The sequence below is a fragment of the Mustela putorius genome, unplaced genomic scaffold (assembly GCF_011764305.1).
Source record: "Mustela putorius furo isolate JIRA1106 unplaced genomic scaffold, ASM1176430v1.1 tig00003942_pilon_pilon_pilon, whole genome shotgun sequence".
In the NCBI taxonomy this organism is placed as follows: Eukaryota; Metazoa; Chordata; class Mammalia; order Carnivora; family Mustelidae; genus Mustela; species Mustela putorius.
The window spans coordinates 3143314-3159770 of record NW_025422087.1 but is presented as its reverse complement, the minus strand read 5'-3'; the positions used below and the strand labels follow the sequence as shown (position 1 = coordinate 3159770).

General features: G+C 55.3%; 1 protein-coding gene across 2 annotated transcripts; it reads left to right on the top strand.

Moving 5' to 3' along the window:
* The first annotated feature begins 6822 nt into the window (after positions 1–6822).
* CDX2 (caudal type homeobox 2) lies at positions 6823–14306 on the top strand. 2 transcript variants are annotated; one of them, XM_045069640.1, is made up of 3 exons: positions 6823–7655; positions 11522–11663; positions 13301–14306. In XM_045069640.1, exons 1-3 carry the CDS (start codon positions 7115–7117, stop codon positions 13452–13454), a joined length of 837 nt encoding a protein of 278 aa, XP_044925575.1. In that variant the 5' UTR covers positions 6823–7114; the 3' UTR covers positions 13455–14306. The 2 variants fall into 2 exon arrangements, with proteins under 2 accessions (XP_044925575.1, XP_044925574.1); XM_045069639.1 differs by having other exon boundaries at positions 6849–7655; positions 11522–11667.
* Positions 14307–16457: the final 2151 nt, after the last annotated feature.

The window sequence follows — 16457 nt, the reverse complement described above, 5'->3', positions numbered from 1 at the left end:
TGGGTGGGGGTGCCAGGGCAGTGAGCTGTGGCTACCCACATCCCTGTAGATTAATGCCAGGGCCTGGCTGGCCTGGGCCTGTGCCAGAGGCTTCTCCGGAAGCAAGAGCACCAGGTGTACACTACAAAGGCAACTTGATGACTCAGTTCCTGTGCTGTAGGACCCCAAGGCCACGATGGGCCCCTTAGGGCTGGGGCTAGAATCCTGCTTCACTTTAGATGGGTAACTTGGGGGCCTAGGATACAAGTGCCATCAGACTGGGTCTGAGACACACTAATCCACTATATTCAAGCCACCCTGTCCAACCCTAGGATAAGTCCTGTTAGATAGATGGCCCCCCACTGCAGAGTCTGGACTGTCCCTGTAAATAGGCTCGACCTAAGGCAGCCAGGCTTGGAGGGTTGGGGGACGACACTTCCAGCTACAATTGTAGACTGAGTGTCCAGGAGATCTGGACCTCTGGGGCTGGCTCCACCTGGGTGTCCTCAGTCACACAGTTACATTTCAAAGCTTGCCCGAAATTGTTTCTTTCTGCAGGGGGATGTTCCGTGGGGGGAGACCCTGGATCCACCCCTGAAAGGAGCTGGGAGGTTCCTCGGCCAAGACTCCGGAGCTCTTGTAGTCTTACAGGCAGACGCAGGATGCGGGACAGGGGCGCCAAGCTGGCAAGGGCTCTGGCAAATACAACTGGCAGTTCTGGCTTTTTTTTCCTCCAGTAGGAGCGAAGAGCCCGAGGCTGGGTCTTGTGGGAGCAGGTCACCTGTGGCTGCCAAAGTCCGGGAGAGCAGTTTTCTGTGGACTCACACAGCAACACGCCCTGGGCTTGTGCTGGCCTTGGCCTGGCGGAGACATTTTTTCGTTTCCGTGCTGTCCTGCGCAAGAGGCGGGAGACAAACCCAGATGGTGGAGACCAAGGGCCACTGTCTGAGGCCTTCCTGTGTGTGCACCAGCACAGGCGGCGGGGTGGCCTGAGAGCATTGGGCATCTGGGGTTCCAGAGTTGTTGGTGCAGCTCCCAGGGTGGGTAATTTAATCTTTTACTTACTAATTCGTTAACACACGAACACAATAGCAATGCAAAAAATAGTTGGAAGGCGAGGAGCTGCTTTCAGTCCCTAACCCTGCAGCCCTTCCAAGCACACTCCCTTCCCAGGTGCCGGTACTGCTTTGCCAATTTTCACCCCCCTCTTAAAATGTCCAACCCCAACCCAGCGTGTGCTCTGAGCAAAAAGAGTGCTCCCTGCTCCCGCTAGGAATCCACGAGCCCAGTCCCAGCTTGGCATTCACATGTGTAACTGAGAAACCAAGTTGGGGAGGGGTCTGCTTTCATTTGCCCAGAGATGCCGTCTTTTTGGTCTGTGTGTCCAAAAGATGTCCACGGACACGGGCATGGGAAGAAGAGAAAGGGGAGAAATGACAAGACAATTTCTTTGCATAAATTTCTTTATTCATTTTAAATTTGACGCACTTCCAGAGATCAGCCTTAGGATGTCAATTCCAGTTCAAAAATAAAGAGCTCTTTTTAGTAAGTATGTACTGTAGGACAGGAGTAGATGGAGACCTTCTTGGGATGGAAAACTTGGGATGGAATTTATGGAAAATTCGCCATTCAATAAACTAATAAACAGCAGTTAGCAGGTGCCCGTGAAAGAGAGAATAAAAGAGAAATAAGTGGGATGCGGGAAGTAGTCCGAAATGTTGCAACAGCAGAACCTGATTGTTCTGGTACTATTTGGTGTGGGGGGTGGGGGGTGGCAGTGGGGAGTTTGGATTCCGGGAATCGTCTAGTTGGTTTTGTGTTTCCAGGGTGGCACCAGCAACCTTAGTAATAATTAACATCCATACAGTATCTTATGGGTTCCAATGTACCTATAGTAGCTCATTTAGTTTTAGTGACTGGAACAGCTAGCTGTGTGACCTTGGGAAAGTCGCCCAACCTCTCTGAGCCTTGGATTTCTCCCCTATAAAGTGGAAGTGCTGCACGAACAGTAAGTCCCCTGTCCCCCCTCCCGGGTGAGTAGCTTCCCAGTGACTCAAGGAGAGCTGAACCTTATCTGAGCCCCTTCCCTCAGCCTCATAAAGACTACTGTGTAGGGCTTCCTCGGAACATATTTTCATATGATAAGCAAAGGTCACTCTAGGCACAGACGTTGTGAGTGAACAAATGGTAACTGAAGGCCTTCCACGTCAAGACCAAGTGATAACGTTTAGCTGCTGCTGGCCCGGGAGCCCGATTCTCCTCAGCATCAAGGGTTTTTCTCCTGGGGTAAGACCCCAAGGCCCTCCCTTGGGGGACTTTAAATCATTCCCAGTGCTCATCCATCACACGGAACGGGAATGGGTTATACGATAACTCCACAGTGACCACAGACTCTAATTTCAGAAGAAAGAATGAAAACAGGCCACCATCACTTATTTTCATCATATTCACCCAATGAGCAAAACTGGATTTCTATACCCAAATGTCACACTCTCCCTTGAGGCTCTTTCTTTTCCTAAATCTCTTGACTTCAAGAATGTAGATAGAAGAGAATAATGAAAACTGTAAATTCCTTGCCTTGGACAAGAAAGCCTTGGATTCCTCTGTGAGACAAATAAGGCAGTGGATTTCCCCCATGCTCCTGCCCCCTCTCCCCTGAGTGGTAAAACTCTAGTCCACTAAAGACCTCCCACAAATTCAGGAACTTTTCCTCAGGTAGAAAAGCCCAGATACTCAGTTTGCCGCAGAGGGTGGGTGGGGGAACAGTCTCCACTCTGAGACTCTGAGGGGGGCAAGGGACATCTGCTCTTGTGAGGGAAGCCTGGGCAGCTGTGGACAGCTGCGGCCCTCACTGTTGTTCAGAATGAACGCGTTGGGGATCCATTGTGGCCTGATGGGGCTGAGCGGGCAATGGACTCTGGGGACGCCCCACAGAAAGGACACTGCCATCGATTTCCTTCGATTTCCTTCCCAGAGATGTTAGCTGAGTGAGCCGCGGCGGGGGGGCGGGGGCGTTGCGGTCAAACCACCCATTATTGAGCCTTTCTTTGTGCAGGGGGGTTGCCGATTGGGTGCAATGGCTGAAGAACTCCTTAAACACCAAATTAAGTAGAGATCTCCTCAGCAATGTAGATTGCCAAACTGACCAATTGTATCAAACCACATTCTCTTCCTTCCCACTCTTCCTTAATTATGCTGGGAATCCAGGTCAGTGCAAGGTGAGGGTTTCCTGTGCGGAGGGGGAGAGGGAGAACAGAAATGTTGCACTATTTGGATAATTCCCTTGATCTGAACGGGATTCCAAAAGTAGACCAGCACGCTAAGGTGGGCAGAGATGGACTGCCCTGTCTGGGTTACAAGGATCACAGGTGCCCCAGTTTTCAGGAGCTACAAATATAGGGGAAAGGAGGGTCCCCCAAACTGAAGCAAACATTGGGGACCTTTGAGCAGGGAGAGAGTCCTGTCAATGATCTGTGGATTCAAGGAGTGTCCCATCTGCCTAGAGGAGCAGCCCGCCCCTTCCTGTGCCTCACGCTCCCCTGCCCCGCCCTAGCCCGGCGCCCCTGCCCTTGCCACCAGCCAGAATTCTGGAAGCCCTGACTCTCCCCAAGGAATGTTGAATGGCCTTTACAATGTTAGCAACAAAGAGACATCCCTTTGATAACCGAGTTGTGGCTGCCCTGTAGTATTCCTGATGCTTTATTTACCTGGGTCTCTTTGTTCCCACCCTCTCCTACCCTTTAAAGCTTGCTTTAGCGCTGGTTCCATGGGGTCACATTCTGCCTCCGCCCAACCCCAGCCTCTAGCTTACCACCAGTGCCTCCTCCAGAACGATCTGCTGAAGGCTTCTCTGGTGGGGCAGCCAGTTGGAGACCAGAGGTACTGGCTGGAAAGGAACCTTGAGCAGAGAAGTTGGGGACGACTATCCCAGGCAGTTTTCAGCTCACATGGTTCTAACAAAGCTGCCAAGCACCTTGGGTCCAGGACTGAGAAAGCTCCCCCTGGGGCTTTGTGCAGGTGACGCCAACATCCTCCCAGGGCCCACATCTGCACCCAAAGGCTGGTAGAGTCCCAACTAGAGCAGGCCTCCAGAGGGTAGGCACCTGACGAAGACCCACCAGAGGCTAAGCCATAATGACAAAAAGACACATGCAAGCTTTCTTCTCAGCAGCCAGCCACCTTCCAATGCTCTCTGACTGCTCCTGCCGCCCTACCTCTTGGGGGCCCACGTGGGCCTCTTGTTTGAGAGGGCAACTGGATGTGAAGGGACATTTCCAATCTGAGGAGCTTGTCCAAGGACATCAGTAGAGGCTCCTTTCCCTCACCAAACAGCCTAGGTCCAGGACCTTGGGGGCAGGGGTGGGGAGGGGTGGGGGTACAACCTATTGCTTGCAGGCCCATTTTCCATGAAGAAAACCAATTGTTTTTTCATCACGATTTCCTTTCTCCAGCACTTGCCACCCAAATGAACCTGTGGGCTTTACCAGCACTGGGGCCCGGCATGACCCCTGGGGCCAGAGCAACCCCGGGTGCTCCCAAAGCATTTGGCTGGGCAGGCCAGAACCCTTTCTCGGGGGCAGAGCACAGAGACACAGCTGGAAAACCGGGACAATTAGCCAGCGGCCGGCGGCCGAGCCATAAAAACGCAGGAAGTGGCCACTGCAGGGCGGAGGGAATGGCTGTCCCCAATAAAGTGATTGTTCCAAAGAATGCCCACATTCCGAAGACACAGGCTGAGCCTGGGCCTCGGCTTCCAGAGCTCGAGGCTGGGGAGGGGGTTGTGGGGGACAGAAAGAGGAATTGTGTCTCCAGGAAGGGGAGGGAGATGTTTGGTAGATCAAAAGTCTGCAATGCCCACCATGTAACCTCCCATATTCTCAGCCCATTCTCATCAGGATTACAGACACCCCCTTTCTCCCCCTGTCCCCCAGCTCAATGATTTGGGTTCTGTAATGCATTTATACATTACAGATATACGGATCTCATTACATATATACATATGTATAATGTGCGATGTATTTCCTATTTTATTTCTTGAGAGGTCCAGTGACACTCAGCTGTCTGGTCCAGGTGGGAAGGTCCACATGCAGAACCTGCTCCTGGTTCCCACCTCTTGAGCGCTCAGCTCTCTGACCCTCCACTGAGCCCGGATTTTTAACCATCTTCCTTAGGAAAGGCAAAGACCTGGAGGGACCAGCAAGCAGGAGATCCTACAGGCCTGGGCTAGTTCAGATCCTCCTTGGGCCTGGCCTCTTTCCGGTCTGCAGCTTTGGTGGGTGTCATCTGTAAAATGGAGAGGCCAACACCAGCTTTGTTCCCCATCTCGGGAGACGTGAGGATCAAGGGAGATAAAGAGCGCTGGAAGAAGGGCTCCAGAGATGAGAAGGTGAAGTGACAAATACCAGAGAGCGCTTCACAATGAGAACCGACAAGTGCAGCTCTGGAGATGAGCTGGTTCCGAGAGCCGTTCAAGGCCACCCAGAGGTCTTGCCCAGGCCGCGGACTCGCCGCTGTGATCCTCAGATCCTAGTCTGGCAGCGCTGGCTGGGCCTGGAGAGAAGGGCTGGAAGACTACCGCGGGTTCACTCCCTGTGGTGGCTGAACCCAGATGGACGCGAGCGCAAGACGGATCTCATCGCTCCTGCGCTCCGGTCGGGGCAGTTCCGGATCCAGGCCGCGCAACACACAGGGGCCACCGAGCTCCGGGCCCCTTGACACAGTGCTTCAAAACCAAGCAGGAAACTTTCTCAACTCCTCCCTACTCAGAGTTGTTCAGAAGCAATCATTAGGAACAGCCCAGGTTCCCTTCCCATCTCCTGGAGATGAAAGACAATTTTCCTCTGTATAACCTTTTACTTTGTAAAGCAGAAAGTGTTTTTAAGACATAGGTGTGATTATATGACATATACCTAGGGTACACATTCTGGCTCTTTTTTTCCTGGATTTTAGCCGCTGATTTCAGTAAAATAAACATGTACCTGTGTAGGTTCGCTGAATCTTCACAGACAACATGCCGTGTCACCAACACCCTGCTCAGGAACCCAGAACTTTCCCAGCACTCTAACGACCCCATTTTGCCCCCCACCCCCATTACTGCCCTCCACTAGTCTGACTTCTACCACAGGCTCCTTGGTTGGACTGTTTTGAATATAAATTCTTTTTTAAAAAAAACTAATTGCCTTAATTTAACTTAAATCCCAAATGTGAGATGGACTCGGAGATGCAGCCTGAAGCTAGGATCATAATTTATGTCCTGCGAGAGGCAGGAGTTTCCATGGGGGAAGAGAATAACCGATTAGCAGTGACAGTTGTTTGGGGCGCGGAGTCCTTCTGGCCAGGAGCTCAGGGAAGACAGGAACTGGCCCATCTCTTAGGAGATCGTCTTAGCTCGTCTTCTCCCGGGTTGGTCAAAAACGTTGTCATCAAAGTAATGGCTTCCCTTTTCTTTTCTCTTCGGTATAAAAGGAGCTTGTGATGCGCCCCCACCCCCGCTTCCACCCCGCAAATGCATACACGCTACTACTCAGTCTCCAAGCCCAGATTCCCACCAAGATAGCTCTCCCCCCTCTCTTTTGCAAGTCTCTTGATTTCTTTCTTTGAACCTGTGATTGGAGGTTAAAGTGCACCAGGTTGGAAGGAGGAAGCTCTTAACAATAAAGGTTTGAATATTTAGCTGTGATCGGGTCTCTGGAGCTCCCCCCTCCCCTTATCTTTTAAAATGCAAATCGTGTTTCGGGGGGTTGTGCGCAGGGTGCGCGCTGCGCCTCGACGTCTCCAGCCATTGGTGTCTGTGTCATTACTAATAGAGTCTTGTAAACACTCGTTAATCACGAAAGGCCGCCGGCCTGGGGCTCCGCACTCCAGCCTGTGGCGGGTCTTCCCCGCCTCTGCAGCCCAGTGGGAAGGAGGTGGGAGGAAAGAAGGAAGAAAGGGAGGAGGGAGGAGGCAGGCCAGAGGGAGGGACCGCCTCAGAGGCAGAAGCGCCGCGAAGAGCCAGCGGAGCTCCGCGGGCTGGGGCGCAGCCGGACGCCCTTCTCCGCACCCCGCCTCGCCCCTTCCCCTTCGCGCCCTCCGGCAGCGTCCAGCGTCGGTCCCCAGGCAGCATGGTGAGGTCTGCTGTCGGGCCCTCGCCACCATGTACGTGAGCTACCTCCTGGACAAGGACGTGAGCATGTACCCCAGCTCCGTGCGCCACTCTGGCGGCCTCAACCTGGCCCCGCAGAACTTCGTCAGTCCCCCGCAGTACCCGGACTACGGCGGCTACCATGTGGCGGCTGCGGCCGCCGCGGCCGCGAACTTGGACAGCGCGCAGTCCCCGGGGCCGTCCTGGCCCGCCGCCTACGGGGCCCCGCTCCGAGAGGACTGGAACGGCTACGCGCCGGGGGGCGCCGCGGCCGCAGCCAACGCCGTCGCCCACGGCCTCAACGGGGGCTCCCCGGCCGCCGCCATGGGCTACAGCAGCCCCGCCGACTACCACCCGCACCACCACCCGCACCACCACCCGCACCACCCGGCCGCCGCGCCTTCTTGCGCCTCGGGGTTGCTGCAGACACTCAACCCCGGCCCTCCGGGGCCCGCCGCTACCGCCGCCGCCGAGCAGCTGTCCCCCGGCGGTCAGCGGCGGAACCTGTGCGAGTGGATGCGGAAGCCTGCGCAGCCGTCCCTCGGAAGCCAAGGTAGGCGGTGGCGGCGCCCCGCAGGAGGTGGCTGCTGGGCGGGCCGCGTGTCCAGGGCGGACCGAGGCGTCCGGAGCTGTCTAGGGGCTCCGCGCCCCGAGGGCCAGGGCGGGAGACTACTTCAGGGGGCCTCGACTGCGGGGCTTCTCTGCTGTGCCTGGGCTGGCAGGGGGTCGGGGCGAGAGTGGATATTTTGGTCTCCCAGACCGCGTTCGGTTTAGCGCAGAAGAGAAACTTCCTCCCTCCAGCGGTCCTTCATTCGTACCATCCCAACGCTCCGGGGACGCTCCCAGGAATGTCGGCGGAGCCGGCGGTGCAGGAGCGCGTCCTCCTCCACTTGCCACCCCGAGCACCGGGTGCGCGGCTGGGAGCCGCCGGGGAAAGGGAGCCCTGCACTCCATCGGCCGGACTTTAGAGCATTTCTTTCCACGCCACGGAGCCACTCAAGAAGAATGGTGGCCCGGGGGGACCAGGAGGGCTGCGAGGCTGTGCTCGGGACCAGGTTCGACCATTCGGGCCAATTCAAGGGATCTCAAGAGCTAGGGCGAGTAAGAAGACGTGGGGCAAAGCTGCTGTTGCAGGAAAGGCCCCAGGAACTAAGGGGGAAAGGAGGGCGTCCTTTCATTGAACCTTTGATTTGCAAAGATTTAGAAGCTGGGGGGCTAGGGGCAAGAAGTCATGGGAGTCCTCTTGTGTCTGCGGAGGCGGGGGAGGAATCCTTGGTGAGGATTCAGCTTCTGCTCCAGACAGGGATCATTCGTTCCAACCCTTCCTTTCCAGGGTTTTGGGGTGGAGGGAGGTGTATGTGTATGTATGTTCACATGCGCCTGTGTTCAAGAAGCTTACACAGGAGATGTCCCTGCAGACGTCCTAGGTTTGCCCCATTGTGGGGGCTCATTAGTTCCGGGTCTGTCCCTTCTGGTATTGGGATGTGTGTCAAAGTGGAAAGGAAGTGCGAATAGGTGTGGTGGGAGAGAGTCCTGTTGGCGTCCGCTGTGCACTCCTTGAAGTCTTCCTAGCCCTCTGCACTTCCGCTTTTTTCTCTTTCCTTCTTTGTGGCCCAGCCTTGTCCTCTTGCAGGTTATGGACACTTTGCAGAGGTTTATAGCCAATTACTGCCGTATAAATCAGAGAAGTCGTTGGGGGCTGTCTCTGGGCATCGGTATTTGCGTCACTGGGCACATGCCCGGTGGGAAATGCGGCCGCCCACGGAGAAGGCCACAGGGCCAGACTCGAAGCCTCGGCTAGGTCCCTTCCCCAAGAGGAGGCGCCCTCGTCTGAAAGGTGCGCCGTCTCAGAGAAGGCTCTCTCTTACGGAGCCGGCCTGGGGCGCAACTGGCAGCCACCGGGGGCCCTAAGGGAGCCCTTTGGTTCGTCCGGGGAGAGCGGCCGCCGGGCCGGGCCCGGGCGGGGGAGAGGGAGGGGAGCCGCAGGAGCCCAGGCCGCGGGGTCAGCAGATGAGAGGCCGCTGTGATGTCCCGCGCAGAGGTGGCAAGGCCGCAGTCGGCGCCGGGCGCCCTTGTGATGTTAATGTCGGGAGGCCGAGGCCCGCAGGCCAGTGCCCTACTCCTCTGCGGAGCATCATCTGTCAAGGGGCTAGGGGGCTGGTCCTCGGCCCGGCCCGCTTTGATATACACCTTCCCAGCCCTGCCATTGTCTCTTTTAGGGCCCGGAAAGAGGGTGGTGACTTTCGCAGTCAATAATGAATTCTCACAAGTCCCTCTCATCTCTCCCCTCCTCCATCCCCCTCCTTGGTTCCCAGGGGGTGCGGGGCGCCTCCTAGGCCCTTGGGGCTCGAGCCGCAGAGCGCACAGGGGTCTGGGTCACCGCGCTCCCGGCGCATCCCGGATACTGAAAGGGGAGTACTGGAACAAGAGCCGATCCCAAGCACCCCAAGGCGAACACCGCTGCTGAGATGTTCAGCGCGGAGAACGTTTTCTGCGCCCTGCTCCCAAGTCCCGGGGGTGCCCTTTAAGCTCCAACCGCGGCTGCAGTTTCTCCAACCCCGCCTGATACATCCTGCGTGACCTCGTCCGACTCTCAGTTTCCTCATCTGTAAAATGGGGCGACTACCGCTGGCAGCCTCGAGTGGGTTTGAGGCAGCAACGCGTGTAAACGCGCCCTCCACTCAGAACGTGTTAGTTCCCTTTACTTTCTTAGCAGCCGCGGGGTCGGGGCCGCTGCGCCATTCAAATGCGCCTGCCGGGCCGTGTTTATGTTAATGCGCCTGGCGGGGAGGGGGATGAAAGCCGGGACCGCCATTTGCTCAGTAGTGGTAATTCAAACAGAATGCGGTTGTTATTAAGGCATTGAAAGGGCTTTTCTTTGATAAGATCGCCTTGTCCTGCATTGTTTGCGACTGTGTTCCCTTTTCAGCGGCTCGGGGGAGCTCCCTCTGATCCGGCCTGTATCTTCCCAGGGCGCTTTTGTTGTGGTTTGCAAAGGGTTTTTACCTGAACAAAGTAGGCCTGCGGGGCATTAAACACCTCCAAGAAACTCCCAGACCCTTTAGATCTTCCTAGAGGACTGGGCACCGAGCGACTGAACCTGTCGGGCTGCAGAAAGACCTGAACCTGGGGCCAACGAGGAGAGAAGAGCTCCCGGCCGGGGGTGGGGGCTCTACCAACGACTGACCCAGGACAGACCTGGTGCAGACGCCAGGCTCGGGCCCGCTCCAACCGCGACGGCACTATTTGTCAAGGCCCTTCAGTAAAACAATCAATCTGAGGTTTAATATGTTGACTCAATCCAATGAGCATAGATCACTGGTCTGGATAGCTCTGGCAGAGTTTGTAGCAGAAATAAATGGGGGATTGAAAAAGAAAAAGCGCCAAATGCCAAACCAGGTTCAGCCAGGTATACAGTGTTCCCCGCAGCTGGGGGGAGGGTTTTCTGCCAGCCAGGCACCAGCTCAGAATTCTACCAGATGGGACTAGTGTGCCCGGGAGAAGTTTCTGGTGACTTGAGAGAAACTGTCAGCTCCTGCACACCTCCCCCTCTTTCCACTTTTTTTTTTTTTTTTTTAGATTTTATTTCTTTTTTTTTTTTAAGAATTTATTTATTTATTTGACAGAGCGATCACAAGTAGGCAGAGAGGCAGGCAGAGAGAGAGGAGGAAGCAGGCTCCCTGCCGGGCAGAGAGCCCGATGTGGGGCTCAATCCCAGGACTCTGGGATCATGACCTGAGCCACCCAGGTGCCCCAAGATTTTATTTCTTTATTTGACAGAGAGAGACACAGTGAAAGAGGGAACACAAGCAGAGGGAGGGGGAGAGGGAGAAGCAGGCTCTCTGCTGAGCAAAGAGCCTGATGTGGGGCTCCATCCCAGGACCCTGGGATCACCACCTGAGCTGAAGTTAGCCACTTAAGGACTGAGCCACCCAGGCACTCCTCTTTCCACTTTTAATAAAGCAAACAGAAAGTAACATTGCCACCAGCACATACCCACCCCCCCAGCTGTTTTCAGGGTGGGCTTCCAATTCCCACACGCCTGAAAATCTGAATACTCCCAGGACTCTGGAGATTCCATCCTGCCCCCTTTGCCTTTGGGCCTAGCGTGATCCAGTACTGTATTTGGTTTACCAGAAGGGTGGTTGGGTTCTGTTATCGTGTGTGAATGAGGTTTTAGTTTTTCTTCATTTTTAAAAACCACTTAACCTCAAGGTTAGTTTAGTTGTCTGGATAGGCTTGTACCGGCCCCTCATGACCCCCTGGGGGTCTTGTCAGGCCCGGCAGGAACCAGCCAAACCCTGGCCCCCTGGGGCGGTGGAGGAAGAGAAATGGCCCTTGGGTTAGGGAGGTTTGTCATTACCCATGACTGATGGTCCGCTTTGCAGTTCTCAGCCCTAACTTCTCCTTCCTCTTCAGTGAAAACCAGGACGAAAGACAAATACCGAGTGGTGTACACGGATCACCAGCGGCTGGAGCTGGAGAAGGAGTTTCACTACAGTCGTTACATCACCATCCGGAGGAAAGCCGAGCTGGCTGCCACACTGGGGCTCTCCGAGAGGCAGGTGGGAACCGTCTTGCTCCCTCTAGGGCCTGGTCACTGGCGGCGAGTGGGGGTGGGGGCAGGGGGTTCCTCAGGCAGAGTTAGAAGCCAGGCCCCAGAATCTACCTAGTTCTGTGAGCAGATTAAAGCGGGAGGATAGAGGGGCGCCGGCTGGCTCAGAGCATGCAGCTCTTGATCTCCTGGTTGTTGAGTTCAAGCCCCACAGTGGGTGTAGAGCTTACTTAAAATCAGTAAGTAGGGGCTCCTGGGTGACTCAGTCATTGATCCTTTGCCTCAGGCCCTGATCCCAGGGAGTACGCTTCTCCCTCTCCTGCTTCCCCTACTTGTGTTCCCTCTCTCACTGTATCTCTCTCTGTCAAATAATAAATAAAGTCTTTTTTTTTTTTAAGTAAGTAAGTAAATAAATAAATAAATAAAGCAGGAGGATAGAGAGTATTTCCTTCCAAATGCTTTTAGAAAAGGTTCCTTCCACCTCTAGATGTCTTCTTTGGATGTTGATTCTTTTTCTCCTCTTTTCCGGGACCCGGAAGGTGCAAGAAAAAAAATATGAGTAGTAGTTTAATCCAGAATTCTTTTTTGGTGAAAGAAGACTTAAAGACCTTTTTAATTTGTGCCCAGTACCATACCTAGGGAAAAATTAATGTAAGACCCCAATCCCAGGGCTCCTGGGTGGCTCAGTAGGTTCAGCCTCTGCCTTTGGCTCAGATCATGATCTTAGGGTCCTGGGATGGAGCCCCGAATCAGGCTCTCTGCTCAGCAGGGAGCCTGCTCCCCGCCCCCGCGCCTGCCTCCCTGCCTACTTGTGATCTCTCTCTGTCAAATAAATAAATAAAATCTTTTTTTAAAGAAAGGCCCATGAAAATTAGAGTGAGGCTTGACTCATGAACACTCTATATGGTCTAGAAAAAGGCGGAGTCCACTACTGTGAAGCTGCACACTGAATCTCGTTCTCAGGGGGCGCCTGGGTCGCACAGTCAGTTAAGCATCTCAGGCTGTGATTGTGTGATCCATCCCCATGTGGGGCTCTGCAACCCGAATGGAGTCTACTTGGGACTCTCTCCCCCTCTCCTTTTGCCCCTCCCCCCACACACTCACATGTTCTCTCTCTCTCTCTCTCAAATAAATGGACAAATCTCTCTCTCTCTCTCTCTCTCTCTCAAATCTCATTCTCAGCTTTAAGGTGAGGAATAATACTACATTTCAGTTTAATTTTGAGAGGCCAAAGGCTGGCATTTTGAACTATATCCATGTTGGTCTTCTCTTGCTTGTTGTGGAAAAGGCTCTGTTTTCCTTGTTTCTGTTTGTGGAAAAGTTTCTGTTTTCCTTGGTTCTGAGACTCTGAACTTTTCCAGTGAAGCTGTAGATAAAGGCTGCTTTGGAACGAAACGTGGCGAGCAAGGAGGGAGGAAGGCTCTTCTCTCCTGAGGCTGTACTGGGCTCGGGAAGGGCTCCAGCGCTGGGCTGTCCCAAACTCTCGGGTGAAAGGCTGGGAGAAGGTCTGGGGGTCCGGGAGTTCGAGAGGGCCCTTCTTTAGCTGGGGAGAAAGATACGGCAGCTGGGGCTGAGGACCAGTTCCTTACCCCCTCCATCGGCTCGTTCATCACCCTCTGTTTTTCTCCATCTTCCATTTCTAGGTTAAAATTTGGTTTCAGAACCGCAGAGCCAAGGAAAGGAAAATCAACAAGAAGAAGTTGCAGCAGCAGCAGCAGCAGCAGCAGCAGCAGCCACCGCCCCCGCAAGGTCCACCGCCTGCCCCGCAGCAACCCCAGCCACAGCCAGGCCCTCTGAGAAGCGTCCCAGAGCCCCTGAGTCCTGTGTCTGCCCTGCAAGGCTCGGTGCCTGGCTCCGTCCCTGGGGTTCTGGGGCCAGCGGCAGGGGTGTTAAACCCCACTGTCACCCAGTGACCTCCAGTGGCCTGCAGCAGCAGAGCGATTCCGGGCTGAGCCACGAGGAGCATAGACTCTGCTAGAATCCTCAGGAGAGACCCCCTTCCCTCCCAACCACAAATGTACACCAACTTACCTAGCTCTCAGAGGAAAAATGGGGGCCGGGAGTAAGGACAAGTGGGGTTGAAGACATTCTCCCAGATTTGGACTTCTGCTGGTCTGACTTTCTGCCAGCGAGAAGATGGGATATGACTACCGAGGCTTCATTTAGTACTGGCAGAAGCCTGGCCTGGACTGACTAAACAGACAGGCTGTCAGCCCTCACCTCCGCAGATCTTGGCCTCCAAAACCTGCGGGACACACCTCTGATTGAAGCCGAGGGGAGAGAGGAACTCAGGGTGAACGCCAGCGCTTGCAGCCAAGATGGCTACTGCCTACTCCCAACCATTCAAGGGCCAGCTGGTCCCTCCTGCCTCAAGGGCAGGCAAGCTTTAACTGCAAAAGTCAGAGGCAGCTAAGATAGAAACCTGGACCTACCAAAGACTGCAGAACCCCCAGGTCTTTGTCTTTCTTCTCTTCCCTTCCCAGACCAGGAAAGGCTTGAGTGGTGTATGTGCTGCTGTATGGTGTGAGGGGCGTGGTTATGGGGCTCCAGGCCTGACAAGAAGGCCCCGGACAGGGCCTTGTTTAGAAAGCCTGTCACCAGAGCTTCTCTGGGCTGAATGTATGTCAGTGCTATAAATGCCAGAGCCAACCTGGACTTCCTGTCATTTTCACAATCTTGGGGCTGATGAAAAAGGGGAGTTTTTGTTATTGTTGCTGCTGTTTGGGTTGTTGGTCTGTGTAACATCCAAGCCAGCATTTAAAAAGCTTTCTGTTTCCATGGGGGAGAGAAGTAATACGGTGAAGGGAAGTGGGGGGGGGGGTATTTGAACACAGTTGAATTTTTTCTAAAAAGAAAAAAAAAGAGAGAGAGAGAGATAAATGAGCTTTCCAGATTTCAGAGTCTGTATTTATCATCCTCAGATTTTATCTGGAATTATTATTATTTTTTTTAAGAAATGAAATGTCTACTTGAGAGCTAGTATTAGAAAAACGAGGGAGCGGGTGGAGAAGGTTATCTGGATAAACTCATTTTACCCCAGAGCGTCAGAAGCCTGAGGGAGCAGGTTCTAAGACCTTCCCTGCCCCCAAGCCTGAGCCCAACCTTGGATTGTGGAATGTGTGGTTCTCCTGGGGTGGCTTTGGGCTAAATGTACATCTGAATGCTCAGCTGCTTCCAAGCTGTGGAGAATTATGGGGGGCGGGTGAGAGAGTCCCCTCCTGACATCTCATCTAATGCACGTTGATGCGGTTGCAGACATCCCCTTCCTCAGTGATTCCCTTCACCCGAGGGATGTCCCATAATCCAGCTTGTTAAACAGAAGCATTTAGTAAAAATGCTGTGTTTTCTGCTCTCTCAAGGGAACATTTCCAGGAATATAGTCTTCTGTGAATCAACTGGGCATTTCTACGAGCCCTTGTCGGTCTCCACTCCTTGCGGTGTGTTGCGAAACTGCCTCCCTTGCCCCACACCCACGCCCCCTTCCCGCACTCCGTAAAGAATTCAAGACCCAGTATAAGGAGACCGTTTTAGTAGTAGTTGCTTGTTATCTAGCCGATCCACTGGTACCGCGCTGCTGCCCTTGAGATTTGGGGTCCTGGAAGCCGCCGAGCTGGGCGCTCTGGCAGGTGGGGCATGGGGAAAGGGCTTTGCTCTCCGTGTCGGTCTTCCCACAAGCACCTTCGAGCCCTAATCACGGCCCCAGCAGACGTAGGAGGTGGCCCGAGGGCTCGGGAGGAAGAGCAAAGCAGCAAGACCTAAATAGCGCCTGCAGCATGTCCCCGGCTCTGCGGCCCTTCCAGGTGGCATTCCGCTCCGGGATTGAGAAAGGGGCCCTGGTGGCCGGGCCCGCGGGCGCCCGGCTCGGAGCTGGATGGAGAGCGCCTGGCCCGCCCCTCGGGCTGGGGAGTCCGCCGAGCTGGGGGTGGCGTTCCAAGCGGGTTATCCGTCCCCCCGCACCCCCGCCGACCGGTCCCGGGTCTCTGTGCCTCCTGGGGAGTCCCGGCGCTGGGAGGAGAGCGAAGACCCGCACCCGGCCGCGCCCACACGTCCGCCCCCAGCCGCCGCCGCGGTTGCTATGCGTTGCTGTGAAACGCCTGTCAATAAACCCTGTTTGGACAGTGAAGCGAGAGCACAAGGGTTGTTTGCTTAGTGGTTAGAGGTTCAAAAGTCAGCATTGTCCCGCTGCAAGCGATTACAAGTTCCCCTCGCCGGGTCCGGGCCCCCTCGCACAGACGCCCGCCGCCGGCCCGCGCCCCGCGCATCCGGGGCGAGGAGGGGCGCTCGGCTGCTCTCTGAAATGCAGGTCCGGGGCTGCCCGCTGGTCTCCCGGGTCGTGGAGGGGGCGACCAAAGAGGGCCCCCGAGGGCAAGCGAGGCCACCGCGCTTGGGACTCCGAGACTCGCCGCTGGAGCAAACCCGAGGCAACTCCGGGACTGGGCGCGGGTGGGGCGCCGGAGGAGGCGTAGGAAGGTCGGCGCTGGGACGCCCTGGTGTATTTTTGACAGGGTGACTTCGCTGTTCCCAGGGCCTCCAGGTCCGGGACCAGGATCCCTACGCCTTCCTCTCCATTCCTTGGCCCTGCGGGCGCCCTTCTGTCTCTCCGTCCGCCAGGGGGCGCGCGCGCGCTCCTCTCCCAACCTGGAGCCGACCGGAAAGGGACGCAGTTCTGACCCAGCTGCAAGGTTGCAAGCTCTAGCAGCCTTCCCGCCGCGGCCGCTCCCGAGCTGGGGCGCGGCGAGATTTCCCCGCTGTGGTCGTGGGCCTGCTGAGACGAAGGTCAGACTAAGTCAGGCGCGTTGA

Excerpts from the sequence above, each read along its gene's own strand:
- CDX2 (XM_045069639.1), top strand. The coding sequence starts at position 7,115 with ATGTACGTGAGCTACCTCCTGGACAAGGACGTGAGCATGTACCCCAGC. Across the intron at positions 7,656-11,521 it reads GCCGTCCCTCGGAAGCCAAG|TGAAAACCAGGACGAAAGAC; the intron begins GTAGGCGGTGGC and ends CTTCCTCTTCAG. Across the intron at positions 11,668-13,300 it reads TGGGGCTCTCCGAGAGGCAG|GTTAAAATTTGGTTTCAGAA; the intron begins GTGGGAACCGTC and ends TTCCATTTCTAG.